Source organism: Penaeus monodon, chromosome 16, assembly GCF_015228065.2.
Source record: "Penaeus monodon isolate SGIC_2016 chromosome 16, NSTDA_Pmon_1, whole genome shotgun sequence".
In the NCBI taxonomy this organism is placed as follows: Eukaryota; Metazoa; Arthropoda; class Malacostraca; order Decapoda; family Penaeidae; genus Penaeus; species Penaeus monodon.
Window position 1 is genome coordinate 6,101,699 of NC_051401.1, and position 17,500 is coordinate 6,119,198.

Here is a 17,500-nt window from a genome sequence, read left to right on the forward strand (position 1 = left end):
AGTAGAGTGAGGATGGTAACAGGTTGATGAATAGTGACGTAATGAAGATGAAGCTATGACAGTGAAATAAAGAGTGTGATATGATAATGAATGTCTTTGTGAATTAAGAAAGAGTATGTCATGTATTGATAGTGATTGTTGATTGTGAATGTAGTTGAAGGAATAAACTTGGACTGTGACTGAAGATAGTAATATTAGCATTATCTTTGTTTATGATTATTATTGTTCTGTGATCATTATTACTGTTACTTTTATTAGTGATATTGGTTTTTTTAACTAATTATTGAATGTTGTTGACAGAAGTAACGATAATGATAAAAGATATTTTTATTTTACTAATTGATAATTCTCCCTTAAAAAATAAGTAACTTTAATTCATTTTAGTTTATCCTTAAAAAAAAAAAAAAGTTATTTCAATTTCATTTTAGTTACTCCTTTAAAAAAAAGTAATTCCTTTTTCATTCTTAATTTCTTCACTGTAATTTCATTTTTTTTTCGGGGGAGGGGAGGGGGGTGATGAGACCTATCAATTCCATCATTAAAATCTAAATTCCAATTAACTGAACACGCTAACCCGAAGAACCAACACCTAACATTGTACAGACCACATGATTGCCATTAATAAGAGGTAATTAGATCTCGAAAAGGCCTATATAATTACGCGGGGAATAATGGAGCCGGCATTAATATCCGTAATGGAACTTGCTGTCAAACAGTTACTGTGGCTCATTACGGGTTTCAAAAGAGAGAGAGAGAGAGAGGTAGGGGGTGGGAGGGGAGGGGGAGGAGGAGGGAGTGAGTGTGTTAGTGTGTTAGTGGGTGTGTTAGTGAAGGGGGGTGAGGTAGGGAGTGAGAGGGAGATGGGGAAGAGGGGGAGAGGGAATGAGGGGGGGTGGGGGAGGGGGAGGATGAGGGAAGGGAGAATGAGTGAGGGGGAGATAGGGGAGGGAGGGAGAGTGAGTGAAGGGAGGAGGAGAGTGAGTGGGAAGAAGAGGGGAAGAAAGGAAAGAGAGAGAGAGAGAGAGAGAGATAATGAATGATACGGAGAGAATTGAAGAAGCAGAGAGAGAAGCACCCAAGAAAGACAGACATACAAAGCAGATAAATAAATATAAAAAAAAGAGAGAGAAAGAAAAATAAGATAAAGAGAAAGATTAAGAAGAACACCAATCAAAAATCAAAATTTAGAAGAAAAAAAAAGAAACAAACACACAAGGAATCACACATAAAGAACCAACGCCACAAGCAGTTCCTCCAAGATGTTGCAATTCCAGCCCAATTTTCCCTTTGCAACATCAGACGCTATTGCAACAGCGTGAGAGGCCAAGCGATTCAATTATAATCTCTCTCGCGGTCCATTCCAGTCCTTGCTATAACAGTACGCTCTGAACCCAGTAATGATTGCAACCCAAACGCATTGAAGAAGATATTGCAAAGGGGGAGGATGATTGCACGCTCATTTTATGGGTCAGTGACTGTAGTGTTAGGTTGGAGATAAGCTGATAGATAAACTGATAGATAGATGAGTAGATGGGTAAAGTGATAGATTGATGGTTGGATAGATTGATGGGTAGATAGATAAATTGGTAGATATATAGATAGGTAGATAGATAGATAGATGGATGAACTGATAGATAAGCAGGCAGATAGATAGATAGAGGGGTAAGTAGGTAGGGAGAAAAATAAATGGATGGATAGATAGATGGTTGAATAGATAGATAGATAGTCAGTTTAGGTAGATAGCTGATAGATAGGTAAATAGATAAATAAATATACAGATAGGTAGATAGATATATAAATAAATAGATATGTAGATAGATAGACAAGTAGGTAGACAGACAGGTAGATATACGAATAGAAAGATAGGTAGATAGACAAACAGATAGACAGATAGATAAACAGACATACAGACTGTGAGAGTTAGCTATGGAGGTCATCACGCAAGTATGTGAGAGTCAGACGTATTTTCTATAAAAATAGATAAATAGATAAATAAATAAATAAATAAATAAAAAAAATCAGCGCTGAATTACGAAGACGAAGTCGGTGCCGATAACTTGAGGAGAGGAATGTTCAAATCGTTCGTTTTTTTCCACTTCTTTCTTGTTTGAACTTGGAGTGTGAGGATTTTTTACATTTTCTCTTTCTCCATCTCTCTCTCTCTCCCTCTCTCTCTCTCTCCTCTCCCCTCTCTCTCTCTCCCCCCTCTCTCTCTCTCTCTCTCTTTCTCCATCTCTCTCTCTCTCTCTCTTCCTCTCCTCTCGTCTCTCTCTCTCTCTCTCTCTCTCTCTCTCCTCTCCTCTCTCCTCTCTCTCTCTGCTCCTCACTCTTTCTCTCACTCTTCTGTCTCTCTCTCTCTCATCTCTCTTTCACTCTCTTCTCTCTCATTTCTCCTCCTCCATCTCATCTCTCTCTCTCTCTCTCTCTCTCTCTCTCTCTCTCTCTCTCTCTCTCTCTCTCTCTCTCTCTTCTCTCTCTCTCTCTCTCTCTCTCTCTCTCTCTCCTCTCTCTCTTTCTCATTCTTTCTCTCTTTCATTCTCTCTTCTTCTCTCATTCTCTCTCTCTCTCTCTCTCTCTCTCTCCTCTCTTCTCTCTCTCTCTTATATATATATATATATATATATATATATATTATATTATATTATATATATATATTATATATATTATATATATGTATTTATGTATGTATGTATGTATATATATACATATATATATACCATACACCACCACACACAACAACACCACACACACACACACACACACACAAAATATATATATATATATATATATATATATATATATATATATATATATATATATATATATATATATATATATATAGGTAGTATGACAGACTGATAGATAGACTGACAGATACACACACACATATACATACTTGCATAGACAGACAGACAGACGGAATAAACAGACAGACATTTTCACCCGCTGTTAATATCCATCAATTCAAATCCTATTATCATATACTCTAAAAAGTCTTTGATCCTACTTGCACTCAGACCACTCCCTAGCACGCAGGCCCCACGAGGGCGCTATGGCACTGTGGCACTGTTGCGCTGTTCATTGCAGGGAGAGAGGCATTACGGGATTGGCATTAGAGGGAGAGAGAGGGAGAGAGAGGTAGGAGAGAGGAGAGAGAGAGGGGAGAGGGAATGGGTGGGGAGAGAGGGAGGAGGGAGGGGAGTGAGGGAGGGTGAGGGTGGGAGAAGGAGGAAGAGAATGAGAGAGAAAGAGAGAGAGAGAGGGGGGAGAGAAAAAGAGAGAGAAAGGGGAGAGAGAGAGAGGGGGGGGAGAGAAAGAGAGAGAGGGAGAGAGAGAGAGAGAAGAGAGAGAGAGAGAGAGAGAGAGAGAGAGAGAGAGAGAGAGAGAGAGAGGGAGAAAAAGAGAAAGAGAAAACAAGAATCAGGCAGACAGACAGACAGAGAAGTGAACAAAGGACCAAAAGTAAAGGATACATACCAAGAAACCGACAGACAAAAAAAAATAATGACAGATAGAAAGAGGAAGAGAGAACGAAAGAGAAATTCAACCAGATTAATCATGAGTCTTATCACCTGACATAAATATTAATAGTAGCAACGGCACCACTCCCTTTCATGACCTTATAGGAATACGTTTTTGTACATGGAGACGCGCATACATACACGAACATTAAATCATACATATATTTATACGCACATATGTAGGTATAGATAAATAAATGTCCCTGTGTGTGTTTGTGCGAGTGGAGGCAGCATTGTATGCGTGTTTATAAGCGTAAATGGATTTAGTAAAGTGCGTATAAATGTATGCGATGAAATATATACGAGCGTGTGTGGCCAGAGATAAGAAAATATACACATAATTCAGAAATGGTAGAGTATCCCCCTTTCAAGTACGAACTCCCGTTTTCTGTGGAGGCCTGATATTTTTACCTGTGAAATTTTGATAAATGTCACGTCTTTTCTCTTCCTTCGTATTCGTTCGCTTCGCCTTAAATAATTTATGGGTAACTGCACTATTTTTCGGGGCCGGGATGGGATGTAAGATGCATTGTCTTTCGTGAGGAGCTGTGTCTGTTGGAATGCGGGGTCGTGTGCGTGTGTGTGTGTGTTTGTGTGTGCGTGTGTTTGTGTGTATGTGTTTGCGTTTGTGTGTGTGTTTGCGTGTGTTTGTGTTTGTGTGTGTGTGTTTGTGTGTGTTTGTGTGTGTGTGTCGATGGGTGAGTATGTGTTTGTCTATGTCTATATGTACACGCACATACGTGTATGTGCATGTGTATGTACATACGTACGTGTATGTTTTTATGTTTGTCTGTATATGCGTGTGTCTGTATGTGTGTGTGCGTTTGCGTGAGTGTGTCACTGTGTCTGCATATTTGTGTACATCTCTCTTACCGCCTGCAAACAAACAGACACAGAGGGACAAGGGTGCATGCATCTCCATTTAGCGGGCGATCCCCCAAGTTACAAGGCACCTGGTGAGAATAACTTGGCAAACTCCATCACTAACTCGGGCCAAGTTACCTGGACACACCGCGGGCCCGAGGAAGGATGGAAACTCTCCGTTAATCGCTCTTGCCTAATTACTCTACTTATAATTGCTTTACGATAATTCCACTTACTTAAAATGGAAGGCGATTTCACACGCGTCTGGTTGGAAAGTGTGTGTGAGGTTTGAGTCAGAGTTGGGTGGGATGGGAGAGAAAAAATATATTTAGAGAGATTAGATTTTATCCAAAGAGAGAGAGAGGGTGAGATTTTTTTTTTTTTTTTTTGAGAGAGAGAGAGTAGGAAGGGAGAGGGAGAGGGATAGGTAGAGAGGGGAGAAAGGAATGAGAGGGAAAGAGGGGGGACGGAGGGAAGGAAGGAGAGACAGATAGAAATGGAGAGAGAGAGAGAGAGAGAGAAAGAGTAGGGAGGGAGAGGGAGAGGGAAGGTAGAGAGGGAGAGAAAGGATGAGAGGGAAAGAGGGGGAAGGAGAGAGAGACAGAAATGGAGAGAGAGAGAGAGAGAGAGTAAGAGAAGAAGAAGCACATTTTGTCAGGAAAGATAGATTAAGAAACGAAAATCTATCGAGAAAGAGAGAAAAAAAAATCGGAGAAGAAAGAGACAAAATGTTATCAAAACGGAGGGAGAAGTTTTTGTCACGAGAGAGAAAAAAAATATCTTAAGAAAGAGTGAGAGGTGAGAGAAAGAAGAAATACGAAAGGAAGAAGGAGGAGGTTGAAAGGAAGAGAGAGGAAAAAAGATATAGTTGGAGAGTAGGAGAGAGAAAGAAGAAGTAAAGGAAAGAGATAGACCGAATGAGAGAAAAAAGTTAGTGAGTAAGAGAGGAAGATAGACACGTTAAAAATGAAGAGGGTGAAGAGAGAGAGAGAGAGAGAGAGAGAGAGAGAATTACATAATGAGAAGAAAACAGACACAACACACACTACACAGTATATATATATATATATATAATATATATATATATATATATATATATTATATATTTTATAATATATATATATTATATACATTATATAATGTATGTATAATATATGTATATATATTATATATATATATATATATATATTATATTATAATATTTTATATATATATCTATATAATATATATATATATCTATATATATATATATATATATATATATATATATATATATATATAATATATATATATATTTTTTATATATCCGATGAAAAACCTCCTCAGCTAAGAGTGAAGAGAGTAAGAAAAATCCTTAAGCTGTGTTGATGAGACGTGGCAGGACGTGAGCCATTAAGTTATTAGGATTATTAATCGCTCGTCGAGGTCATACACTGAGGCCAGGGAGGGTCATGAGGAGGTTCTGGCTCTTCTGTCTCCTCTTGTTCCTCTCTCTATTTTTTTTGTTTTTTTCTCTTTGTTTTCTCTCTTTTTTGTGTTTTCGTTTGTTTGTTTGTTTGGTTTTTGTTTTTGTTTGTCTGTCCTTCTCTCTCTTTTTCTCTATTTCTTTTTCTGTCTCTCTCTCTTTCTTTCACTATTTCTTTCACCCTCATTCCCTTCCTCAATCTCTCTCTCTCTCTCTCTCTCTCTCTCTCTCTCTCTCTCTCTCTCTCTCTCTCTCTCTCTCTCTCTCTCTCTCTCTCTCTCTCTCTCTCTCTCTCTCTCTCTCTCTCTCTCTGTCTTCCCTTTCTGAACCCACCTTTCTCCCTCCCTCCTTATCCCACCCCCCTCCCTCTGTACTCTCTAGTGAACCTATGAAAAGGTAAATACATAAGACCGAGTTGTGTGTGTGTGTGTGTGTGTGTGTGTGTGTGTGTGTGTGTGTGTGTGTGTTTCATCTCCTCGGAAATTTAATTTTTCATTTATTTTCCTCCTTTTCTGACTGATAATGAAATTCACTTCACTTTGATCTTCATCTCCTCTCTCTCTCTCTCTCTCTCTATCTCTCTCTCTCTCTCTCTCTCTCTCTCTCTTCTATCTCTCTCATCTATCTATCTGTCTGTCTTCTCTCTTTCTCTCTCCTCCCTCCTCTCTCTCTCCCTCATCCTCTCTCTCTCTCTCTCTCTCTCTCTCTCTCTCCTCTCTCTCGTCTCTTCCTCTCTCTCTCTCTCTCTCTCTCTCCTCTCTCTCTCTCTCTCACTCTCTCTCTCTCTCCCACTCTTACTCTCACTCACTCTCTCTCTCTCTCTCTCTCTCTCTCTCTCTCTCTCTCTCTCTCTCTCTCTCTCTCTCTCTCTCTCTCTCTCTCTCTCTCTCTCTCTCTCTCTCTCTCTCTCTCTTGTATCATTATTACTATCTGACGCCCAAGTAGTCAAGGGTTTGCAATAAGATTTCGTGTAGCTCATTAACTGACTTTTAGAGAAAAATATAGTTGTTTGAAAAATCTAGAGCTTGTACTTCAAAAACATTTTTTTTTTTTCATTCTAATAGCATGGTTCAACTTCTGATAAATATGGTGTTTTTTTAACGCTTTTTTATTGGATATTTTTTTCGCGTTCATCGAGTCTGTTATGTGATTAATTTTAGTCATAACTTTTTTGCAGTAAGCATATTATCTGCTGATCTTATCTTTGATATTTTTATGGCAAATTATATTTCAAATTAATCGTATTGATGAAGTAGAAATTATTATTATTATTATTAAAATTGATGCATATATATCCTTCTGCTGTGTTCTTCTACCTTCTCCATCCTCCACCACCCCCTCCACCACCCCCTCATCCACCCCCTCTCCACCCTCCACCTAACCACTCTACCCTCCACCACCCCCTCATCCACCACTACCCTCCACTTCCATCCTCCACCTCCACCTCCACCTAACCACTCCACCTTCCACCCCACCCTCCATTACCCCCTCATCCACCCCCTCCACCACCCCCTCATCCACCCTCCACCACCCCCTCATCCTCCCTCCACCACCCCCTCCACCACCCCCTCTTCCACCACCTAACCACTCCACCACCTCCTCCTCCACCCCCTCATCCGCCCTCCACCCTCCCCCTCCATCTCCACCCTCCACCACCCCCTCATCCGCCCTCCACCTCCACCTAACCACTCCACCACCTCCACCTAACCACTCCACCACCTCCTCCTCCACCAGGTAATCGCAGTCCTCAACCGACGGAGCGAGGAGGACTCGGATGTCTCAGATGATGAGGACGACCCTGAACGACTCAACCTGTCGAGACTCAAGCTGGCCCTCAAGTACGACCAGAAGCAGGTGAGAGGACGACTTGCGTGGTGGTGGTGGTGGTGTTTTTCGTTTGTGGTGTTGTTGTTGGTGTTTTTTTTTTTTTTTTTTTTAGTTTTTGTTTTGTGGTATGGTAATTATGGTATTGTTATTGTTTTTTTTTTTTTTCGTTTGTTTTTTTTTTTTTTTTTTTTTTAATGTGTTTATATGTCGTTTTATGTTCTTTTGTTTGAGGTCTTTATGCGTCTGATATATATATATATATATATATATATATATATATATATATATATCTATATATATATATATAATATATATATAATATTTTTTTTTTTTTTTTTTCTTTTTTTTCTTTCTTTTTCTTTTCTTTTTCTTTTCTTTTTTTCTTTTTTTTCTTTTCTTTTCTTTCTCTCTTTCTTTATTCTTTCTCTTTGTATTTATCTACTTGGATAATGATTATTAATCTATTCTTTCTTTTCTTCCTCTTCCTCCTCCTCCTCCTCCTCGTCCCTCTCTTCCTCTTCTCCCTTCCTTTTTCCTCCTTCCCTTCCCCCTTTTCCCCTCCCCCCTTCCCTCCTCCTTTCCTCCCCCTTTTCCCCTCTCCTTCTCCTCCTTCCCTCCCCCTTCCCTCTCGTTTTCTCTTCCCCTCCCCCCTTCCCTTCTCCTTCCCCCCTCCCCCTTTTCCCCTCCCTCCTTCCCTCCTCCCTCCCTCCCCCTTTTTCCCTTCCCCTTCCTCCCCAACCCACCTACCCAACCCCCTCTTCCCTCTTCCCTTCCCCTTCCTCCCCAATCCCACCTACCCAACCCCCCTCTTCCTCTTCTTCCCTTCCCCTTCCTCCCCAACCCACCTACCAACCCCCCTCTTCCCTCTTCCCCTTCCCCTTCCTCCCCAACCCACCTACCCAACCCCCCTCTTCCCTCTTCCCCTTCCCGTTCCTCCCCCCAACCCACCTACCCAACCCCCCTCTTCCCTCTTTCCTTTCCCCTTCCTCCCCAACCCACCTACCCAACCCCCCTCTTCCCTCTTCCCTTTCCCCTTCCTCCCCTACCAACCCCCCCTTCCCTCCTCCCTCCCTCCCCCTTTTCCCATCCCCCCCTTCCCTCCTCCTCCCTCCTTCCCTCCCCCTCTTCTCCACCTTTCCCTCTTCTCCTTCCCCTTCCTCCCCAACCCACCTACCCAACCCCCCTCTTCCCCTTCGCCTTCCTCCTTCCCTCCTCCCCCTTCCTCCCCAACCCACCTACCCAACACCCCTCTTCTCCCCCTTCCCTCTTCCCCAACCCCCCCAACCCCCACCCACCCCCGCAGTTCGTGGCACACCCGAACTGCCAGCAACTCCTGACTTCGGTGTGGCATGAGGGCCTCCCGATCTGGCGCCGCCGGAACGCAGTCGTCAAAATCTTGCTGTGCCTCTCCATCATCATTTGCATGCCTGTTATCGCTGTTATCTACCTCATCTTCCCGAGGACGCAGCTCGGGAGGGTCATAAGGTCACCCTTCATGAAATTCATCTATCACAGGTGAGGATGGGGTTGGTTGGAGGAGGAGGAGGAGGAGGGGGAGGAGGAGGAGGAGGAGGAGGAGGAGGAGAAGGAGGAGGAGGAGGTAGAGGTGGTGAGGGTTAGGAGGAAAGAGTTATTTTGTTAGTTTTTTTGTTTTTTTGGGGGGAAGGTTGGATGGCTGTGTGTGTGTGTGTGTGTGTGTGTGTGTGTGTGTGTGTGTTTGCGTGTGTGTTTGTGTGTGTGTGTATGTTTGTTTTTTATTTGTGTGTGTGTGTGTGTGTTTATGTGTGTGTTTTTTTGCGTGTGTCTATGTGTGTTTGTGTGTGTGTCTATGTGTGTTTATTTCTGTTTGTGTGTGTGCTCGCGCGCGCGTGTGTGTGTGTGTGTGTTTGTGCTTGTGTAGCGTGTGTGTCTATGTGTGTTTGTTTGTTTCTATGTGTTTGTGTGTGTGTGTGTGTTTGTTTATGTGAGTGTGTGTGTGTGTGTGTTTCTTTGTTTGTGTGTGAGTATGTGTGGTGTGTGTGTGTGTGTGTGTGTGTGTGTGTGTGTTTGAACATATGTGTGTGTTTAAGAGGCCACATGTGTTTGTCTGTGTTCATGTATACCTGGGTGTGTTTATGCTTCCATGTGCGTGTACTTAAATGTACTTGTGTGTGTGTGATTACGTCTTTGTGTTTTTGTTCGTTTGTGCGTTTATGCGTCTGTATATGCGTGATGAACGTTGGTAAATAGACTAACGAGCAATTAGATTGAAACATGTACACAAATCTTCATATAAACATATAGAAGTATGGAAGTAGTTTTTATATTGTGGGTTTTTCTTCCATACGGAAGTAGGTAAATGTGTAGATAGACAGAATCAAATATCTGAGGATGTGTGTTCGTGTTAAGGAAAAAAAAGGAAGAGAAAAAAATAAATAAATAAATAAATAATAAAGAAAGAAAAAGATAAACAAATAGAAAAAAATGATAAATTGTAAATGAAAAATAGATATAATTAAATAAAAAATAATGGAATTAGGAAGAGAGTAGAGGGTTGTTTTTTTTCTACCAATCAAGAGAGAAAATTGTGCTTTTATTGTTAACCGATAAATGGATTAGGAGGAGGGGGGAGGGAGGGGGAAACAGGGAAGGGCGAGCGAATGAGAAGAGAGAGAGAGAGAGAGAGAGAGAGAGAGAGAGAGAGAGAGAGAGAGAGAGAGAGAGAGAGAAGAGAGAGAGAGAGAGAGAGAGAGAGAGAGAGAGAGAGAGAGAGAGAGAGAGAGAGAGAGAGAGAGAGAGAGAGAGAGAATAAACAGGGAAAACGAGAGATAGGCAGAGAGGGAAGAGAGAGATAAAGAGATAAACGCAGTGGAAGAATAAGAGTGAACAGATTTTTATTACCATTCTCCGAAAGAAAGTTACGAGAGAGAATGACGCTTTTGCTGTAAACCAGTTATTGGAATAGGAGTAAAAAATAAAAGTTGAGTAAAAGTGAGAGAAAGGAAAAACTCAGAGACGGAGAGAGAGAGAGAGAGAGAGAGAGAGAGAGAGAGAGAGAGAGAGAGAAGAGAGAGAGAGAGAGAGAGAGGAAGGGAGGGAGGGAGGGAGGGAGGGAGGGGGAGAGAGAGAGAGAGATAAGAGACCAAATCATAACATGATGATAGTGATATAATGATGATGATGATGATGATGATGATGTTAATAATTATGATAATGATAAAAAAAATAATCAGTGACACTCACCACTAAATACAACGCACTACCTAACCCTTTCATAAAAGAATAAATAAATAGATAATGTTTCTTTTTTTTAATGCACAACACCCTACCATAATTCTCCCTCCACCATTCCATCTTACTATTTTTTCTCTCCTGTTCCCTTCTCCTGCAGCGCCTCCTTCGGGATTTTCCTCCTGCTGCTCGTCCTGGCTTCGACGAGAACCGAAGGGAGCGAGAGACACCGCAGGAACATAAGGGGACCTGCGCCTACGTTCGTGGAATGGCTCATCTTCTTCTGGGTCACTGGCATGGTAAGGTTTGTGAGAGGGGCGTGGAGGAGGAGGAGGAGGGGGGGAGGGGGAGGGGGAGGGGGAGGGGGAGGAAGGGGAGGGGGAGGGGGAGGGGAGGGAGGAGGAAGGGGAGGGGTAGGAGAGGGTGTAGGTGAAGGAGGAGGAGGAGGAAGAGGAGGAGGAGGAGGAGAAGAGGAAAAGGAAGGAGCGATAGGGGAGGAGGAGGTGGGGGGAGGAGGAGGAGGAGGAGGAGGAAAGGGGGCATAGGGATGGAGGAGGAGGAATGGAAAAAGAGGAGGCGGAAGAGGAGGATAGTGGAGGGGGATGGGGGGGGAGGAGAAAGGAGGAGGAGAAGGAGGAAGGAGGAGGAGGAGGGGGGGGGGGAGGAAGAGGAAGGAGGGATAGGGGAGGAGGAGCGGATGGGGAGGAGGAAGAAAGGAGGAGGAGGGGATTGGGAGGAGGAAGGAGAAGGAGGGGGAGGGGTAGGAGAGGGGAAGAGCAGGAGGAAAGAGATGGGAGGAGGAGGAGAAGGAATGGGGTAGGGGGAGGAGGATTAAGAGGGAGGGGGGGGAGGAGAAAGAGGAGGGAGAGCAGAAGGGGGGGGAGAATGGAAGAATAGAGGAAAGAGATAGGGAGAAAAAGGAAGTAGAAGAAGAGAAAGAGGGAGAGAGAATTAAATAAATAATATTAATCTATGATTATGCAATATATGTGGTAGTGTGTGGTGTGTAATGTATGTGGTGAATAATATATGATATATGATAAATAATATATAATATATATAATATATATATAATATATATATATATATATATATATATATATAATATATTATAAATTCATAGATATTTATGTATATGTGTGTGTGTGTGTGTGTGTGTGTGTACATATATATGTATCCATTTCCTTTATACACTATGCATACATATATAACATGTAGATAAACATTCATACATATATAATCTTCCTGTATAATCGGCGTCATGAGATGATAACGGGTTTTCAAAATTCATAGTAAACAAACCCCACATGTCCAAAGTATGTTTCCTCTGCGATATAATCTACTTCTTCCAGGTAGAAATCAACAGAAAGGAATCTCCACAGGCTTCACTGATCACGTAGACAGTTAGGGTTCCGAGAAAAGGCAGTGGGCGAAAGTCTTATAATGTTCCCGACTGATGCAAAGGCGTAATGAGATCACAGTGGGGTTGTCTGAAGAGCTTCTGTTCTGAGTCTTTGTATGAGATATGTCAATTTTGGAAATAAAGAGAGAGAGAGAGAGAGAGAGAGAGAGAGAGAGAGAGAGAGAGAGAGAGAGAGAAAGAGAAAATGTGATATATATTTTTTTTAGTCTGATATATAATCTTGTTGGTCTATCTATTATGTTTTTAATAGAAATGACATAAACAAAATTATGACTTTAATGCAGTGATTATTTGATGACTTATAAGCATTGGTAAAATAAGTCAATGAAAAGAGTCCAAGGAAAAAAAAAAAGTTATAAGCGGTCATATTACGTAATTATCGGTGGGAGTTGCAGGCAAGAAATAACTTTTTCGACATATGACTCTTTACGGAGCATATTTGTGCATGTTTGTGTGTACTGTATCATTAGATAGAGAGAGAAAGATATTGATAAATGTGTGTGTGTGTGTGTGTGTGTGTGTGTGTGTGTGTGTGTGTGTGTGTGTGTGTGTGTGTGTGTGTGTGTGTGTGTGTGTGTTTGCGTATTTGGGTGTGTGCATACGTATTTACATATGCATATTTATAGTTAGATAGGAGGGTCCCCATAATGAGTAACAACCTATAGAAATTTCTAACGATAGAAACAGATATAGCCATGAATATAGATTAGTACTTTTGTGTCACGGACAAAGGAGCGTTTGGCAAAAGCAGGGAGGTTGATTGTTCCATTAGTCTGTCTAATTAATCGGGGGACTTTGCTATTGTCTTTGTTTACAGCACTTAGGGATATACATCTGGCGACTCTCTCTCTCTCTCTCATGTATATATATAGGATATGCTATGTTTTAGTCATATTTTTTTAGATATAGACACGTACTTGTCTGGTAGTTTATATAGATTTTCGTTATCTATCACATTCATTGTGAAATTGGAATGATGATGTGAACGTGATGAATATGAGGTCAGTAAATTTACGAATGATAAGAAAGAAGATTAAGAAAATAGTAAAATGAGAGATTAAAAAAAGGAAAATGTATTGCATAGTTAGTTAGTCAATGATGATGATGAGGAGGATAATAAAATAATAATAATGTTAACAAAGATTACGATGATCATAATGGCGATGATGAAGATAATAATAAAAAAAATAATGATGGTAATAATAATAACAATAATAATAACAACAAAAATAATAATAACAATACTGATAACAAAGATAATGATAATTACGATAACACCAATAACAATATAAAAAATAATAACACTGAATAAACGAATTAAAAAAAACACGAAACCAAATCGCAAGTTTCCCTTTGACCCCGCAACCTTGCAACTTTCAACAAAAACGTAAAAATATGGGAAACGCTCGAAACGAAATGAAAACGGAAGCTATGAAATCGATTATACACTCTTTTGAAGGTTTAATATAAGTAGGAGGTTAGGATGAAAGAACGATTCCCGAGAAGCTCTTGTTATGAAAAAAAAAAAGACATAGAGAAAAAAAATGATAGAAAATTAAGTTTTAAAAAGTATAGATTTCCTATGGAGTGTACGGAGTGAGAGGGGATAAGGTGAAGGAAAGAGGAGGAGGGGGGGTGAAAAAAAGGAGGAGGAAGAGGAGGAGGAGGAAGAGCAGGAGGAGGAAGAGGGGGAGGAGGAGGAAGAAGAAGAGGAGAAAGAGGAGGAGGAGAAGAAAATAAAGAAAGAGGAGAAGGAAAGAAAAGAGAGAGGAAAAAGGATGGGATAGGAATAGGCAGAAGACAAAGAGGTGTGTAAAGGAAAGTAGGAGGAGGAAGGAGAAAAGGGAAGAGGAGTAGGAAGAGAGGGAGAAAAAGAAGAATGAGGCGAAGAAAGAGAAGTATAAATTAGATATGGGGAGAAGGAAGAGAATGAGGAGGAGGGGGAGTACAAAGGAGAGGAGAAGGTGGATGAAAGAATGATGGGGGAAGAGGAATAGAAAAAAGAAGAAACAAGAAGAAAAGAGAGGAGAGAAGGAGATGAAGAGGAGAGGAAAAGATGAGAGAGAAAAAGTAAGGTAGAGAAAAGAAAGGAGAAGAGGGAGAACGAGGAGGGGAAGAAGAAGAACGACGCACATACAAAGAAACAGAAGAAAGGTAGAGATCAGAATCTGACACTTAAAAGAAAATTACAGAAAATAGTGAGAAACAGCCAAGAGGAATATATTTAACGTATATACAAATGCAAAGACATATCTGATCCGCGCCATTTTATTTCAGTCGTGTTTATCATTACGCTCCCCCTCCTGTTCACTTTATATTTAGGATCACTTTAAATACTACCTCGTGTTTACAGTGAAATTCAAACCCTTTTGATTATCGCTGGTGTTATTATCGTTGTTTTCATTCCGTTGTTCTTTATTTGTAACGTTATCGTTGTTTTCATTCCGTTGTTTCTTTATTTATAACCAATCAATAACGAAGCTTTTTTTTAGTCACGGATCTTTTGTTGTGCCTCGAAATATGACGTCAGTAAAGTCTCCGCCCCCACGTTGATGACGTCACAATAACTTCTCGATGTCGTGTATTCTTTAATGACGTCATTCTAGTGGATCGATGACGTAACTCTAATGCCTCTTTTACGTCAATCTAACACCTCAAAAACGTCACTCTAACCTCAAAGACATCACTCTAACACCTCAACCACATCACCTCTAACACCTCGAAGACATCACTCTTAACACCTCCAGTCTCTCAATCACACTACCCTGACATCACCCTCACACCACCCTAGTGCCTCATCCGCACACTCTAACAACAGCAATAAAGATCATTAACCTATATTCTCAACATCCTTTTCCCCCAATTCCCAGGTGTGGGCAGAATGCAAACAGCTGTGGGAGGAAGGACTAACAGCCTATATACGCCAGTGGTGGAACTGGTTAGACTTTATCATGCTGTCGTTATATCTGTGTACGTTCAGTCTCAGAGCTGTCGCCTTCGTGCAGATCACTACTAACAAGTATGGGCCAAGGTGAGTAGGGTGAGAAAGGTGAGAAGAGTGAGTAGGGTGAGAAGAGTGAGAGGGTAAGAAGAGTGAGAAGAGTGAGTAGGGTGAGAAGAGTGAGAAGGGTGAGAAGAGTGAGTAGGGTGAGTAGGGTGGGTGGTGGTGGGAGGGGAGGGGGATATAGTGAATGAATAAGCAGTTTTGTGGTGTGTGTGTGTGTTTTGTTGTTGTTTTTGTTGTTGTTTATTTACATGTTGTTTTTGTTTTTGTTTTGTTTTTTGGTTGTTGTTTTTAGTAAATGAGTAAACAGTTTTGTGGTATGTGTGTTTGTTTGTTTGTTTGTTTTTGTAGTTAATAAATAAACAGCACTGTGGTATATATGTGTGTGTTTTGTTGTTGCTTTGTTTTTGTTATGTTTTGTTTTTGTTTGTAGTAAATAAATAAATAGCTCTGTGGTATGTGCGTGTATTTTGTTGTTGTTGTTTTTGTTATTGTATAGTTAACTTTTTTTTTGTTTGTTTGCTGTTTTGTTTGTTTTGTTTACTTGTTTGTTTGTTTTTTGCATTTTTTCTTCTTTTTCTTCTTTTTCTTGTTCTTATTTTCTTATTTTCTGTCTTGTTCTTCAGCGTCTTCTTTTTAGTGTTTTTTTCTTTTTCTTTTTTTTTCTTTTCCCTTTTCTTGATGTTGTTATTATTAGTAGTTTCATTATTATTGTTTTATTATTACTTTTATTATTATTATTATTATTATTATTATTATTATTATTATTATATTATTATTATTATTATTATTTTGCTGTTTTTTGTTCTGTTGTTGTTATTATCATTATTATTATTTTAATTATTACTATTATTAATATTATTGGTAGTACTAGTACTATTATCATTATTTTTCTTCTTCTTCCTTCTTCTTATACGTAGCATAACTTAATTTCATATATCTAGTACTTTTTTGTCTTTTCGTATCCTAAATGTGACATTTGTACATCTTTGCATAATTAATGTTCGCTATATAACCTTTAAGTATCAAAATTCATTGCTAAGACGACCATATTTTCTCCCATTATCAAATTTGGTAATTTCTTTAATAAAAAATAATATAATAATAATAATAATAATAATAATAATAATGATAATAATAGTAATAATGATAATAATAATAATAACAATAATAATAATAATAATAATGATAATAATATTAATAATAATAAATAATAATAATAGTAAAGAGCCTTAAATTCTTCTGAATATGCGGTAAATATAGATATTTCATTTTCTCAAAGGCAAAGAACGACCTATAACTTCTCAGACCAAAACAACACGAGTTTTTAATCACGACCACATCTTGTCCAATACAAAATATGACCAGATTTATTAGTACGACCTATTTCCCCCGAAGCTAAGGAACGACCACACTTTCTCAAAATGAATACCTAAACAAAGATTAGTCTTTTGTAACGACCACACTTTTCCTAAATTCAAGGTACGACCACACCTTCTCAAAACGACCCCCCCTTAAAAAAAAAGAAAAAAAATATTATAATAATAATAATAATAATAATAACAATAAAAATAATAAAATAATAATAATGATAAATGATAATGATAATAATAATAATAGTAATAATAGTAATAATAATAATAATTTATTATTATTATTATTATTATTATTATTAATCATAATAACAATAATAATAAAGGTCCTTTATTACGACCACACTTTTCCCAAGCTCGAGGTACGATCACACTTTCTCCCGCAAACCAAAACGCCCACAAATCTTAACGACCCTTTTCTCCCCCCTTTCCCCTTTCTCCCCCACCCCCCCAGGGAAGTCCCCCGCTCCCAGTGGCCCACCAACGACCCCACCCTCATAGCTGAAGGGGTTTTCGCCGTCGCCAACGTCTTTTCCTTCGCCAGGATCATCTACTTGTTTCAGACGAATCCTCATCTCGGGCCGCTGCAGATCTCGCTCGGATGCATGATCATAGGTGAGAAGGGAGAGGGATGCTGGGGGGAAAGGGAGGGAGGGAGGGAGGGAGGGAGGAGAGTAAGAGGAAGAAGGAGAGAGAGAGAGAGAGTGAGAGAGAGAGAGAGAGAGAGAGAGAGATGAGGGGGAGAGGGGTAGAGAGAGAAATGGGGGAGAGGGAGAGAGAGAGAGAGGGGGGAAGAGAAAGAGAGAGAGGGAT

The 17,500-nt window shown here is 40.0% G+C and overlaps 1 protein-coding gene across 1 annotated transcript in view; it reads left to right on the forward strand.

Annotated features, from left to right (window-relative positions):
• The window catches only part of LOC119582925 (transient-receptor-potential-like protein), a 73,292-nt gene that overhangs the window by 26,997 nt on the left and 28,795 nt on the right, over positions 1 to 17,500 (forward strand). The window contains 6 exon segments of the mRNA XM_037931437.1: positions 7,585 to 7,704; positions 8,981 to 9,192; positions 11,048 to 11,186; positions 15,181 to 15,341; positions 16,757 to 16,796; positions 16,966 to 17,302. Of these exon segments, the coding sequence (XP_037787365.1) occupies positions 7,585 to 7,704; positions 8,981 to 9,192; positions 11,048 to 11,186; positions 15,181 to 15,341; positions 16,757 to 16,796; positions 16,966 to 17,302 (1,009 nt within the window).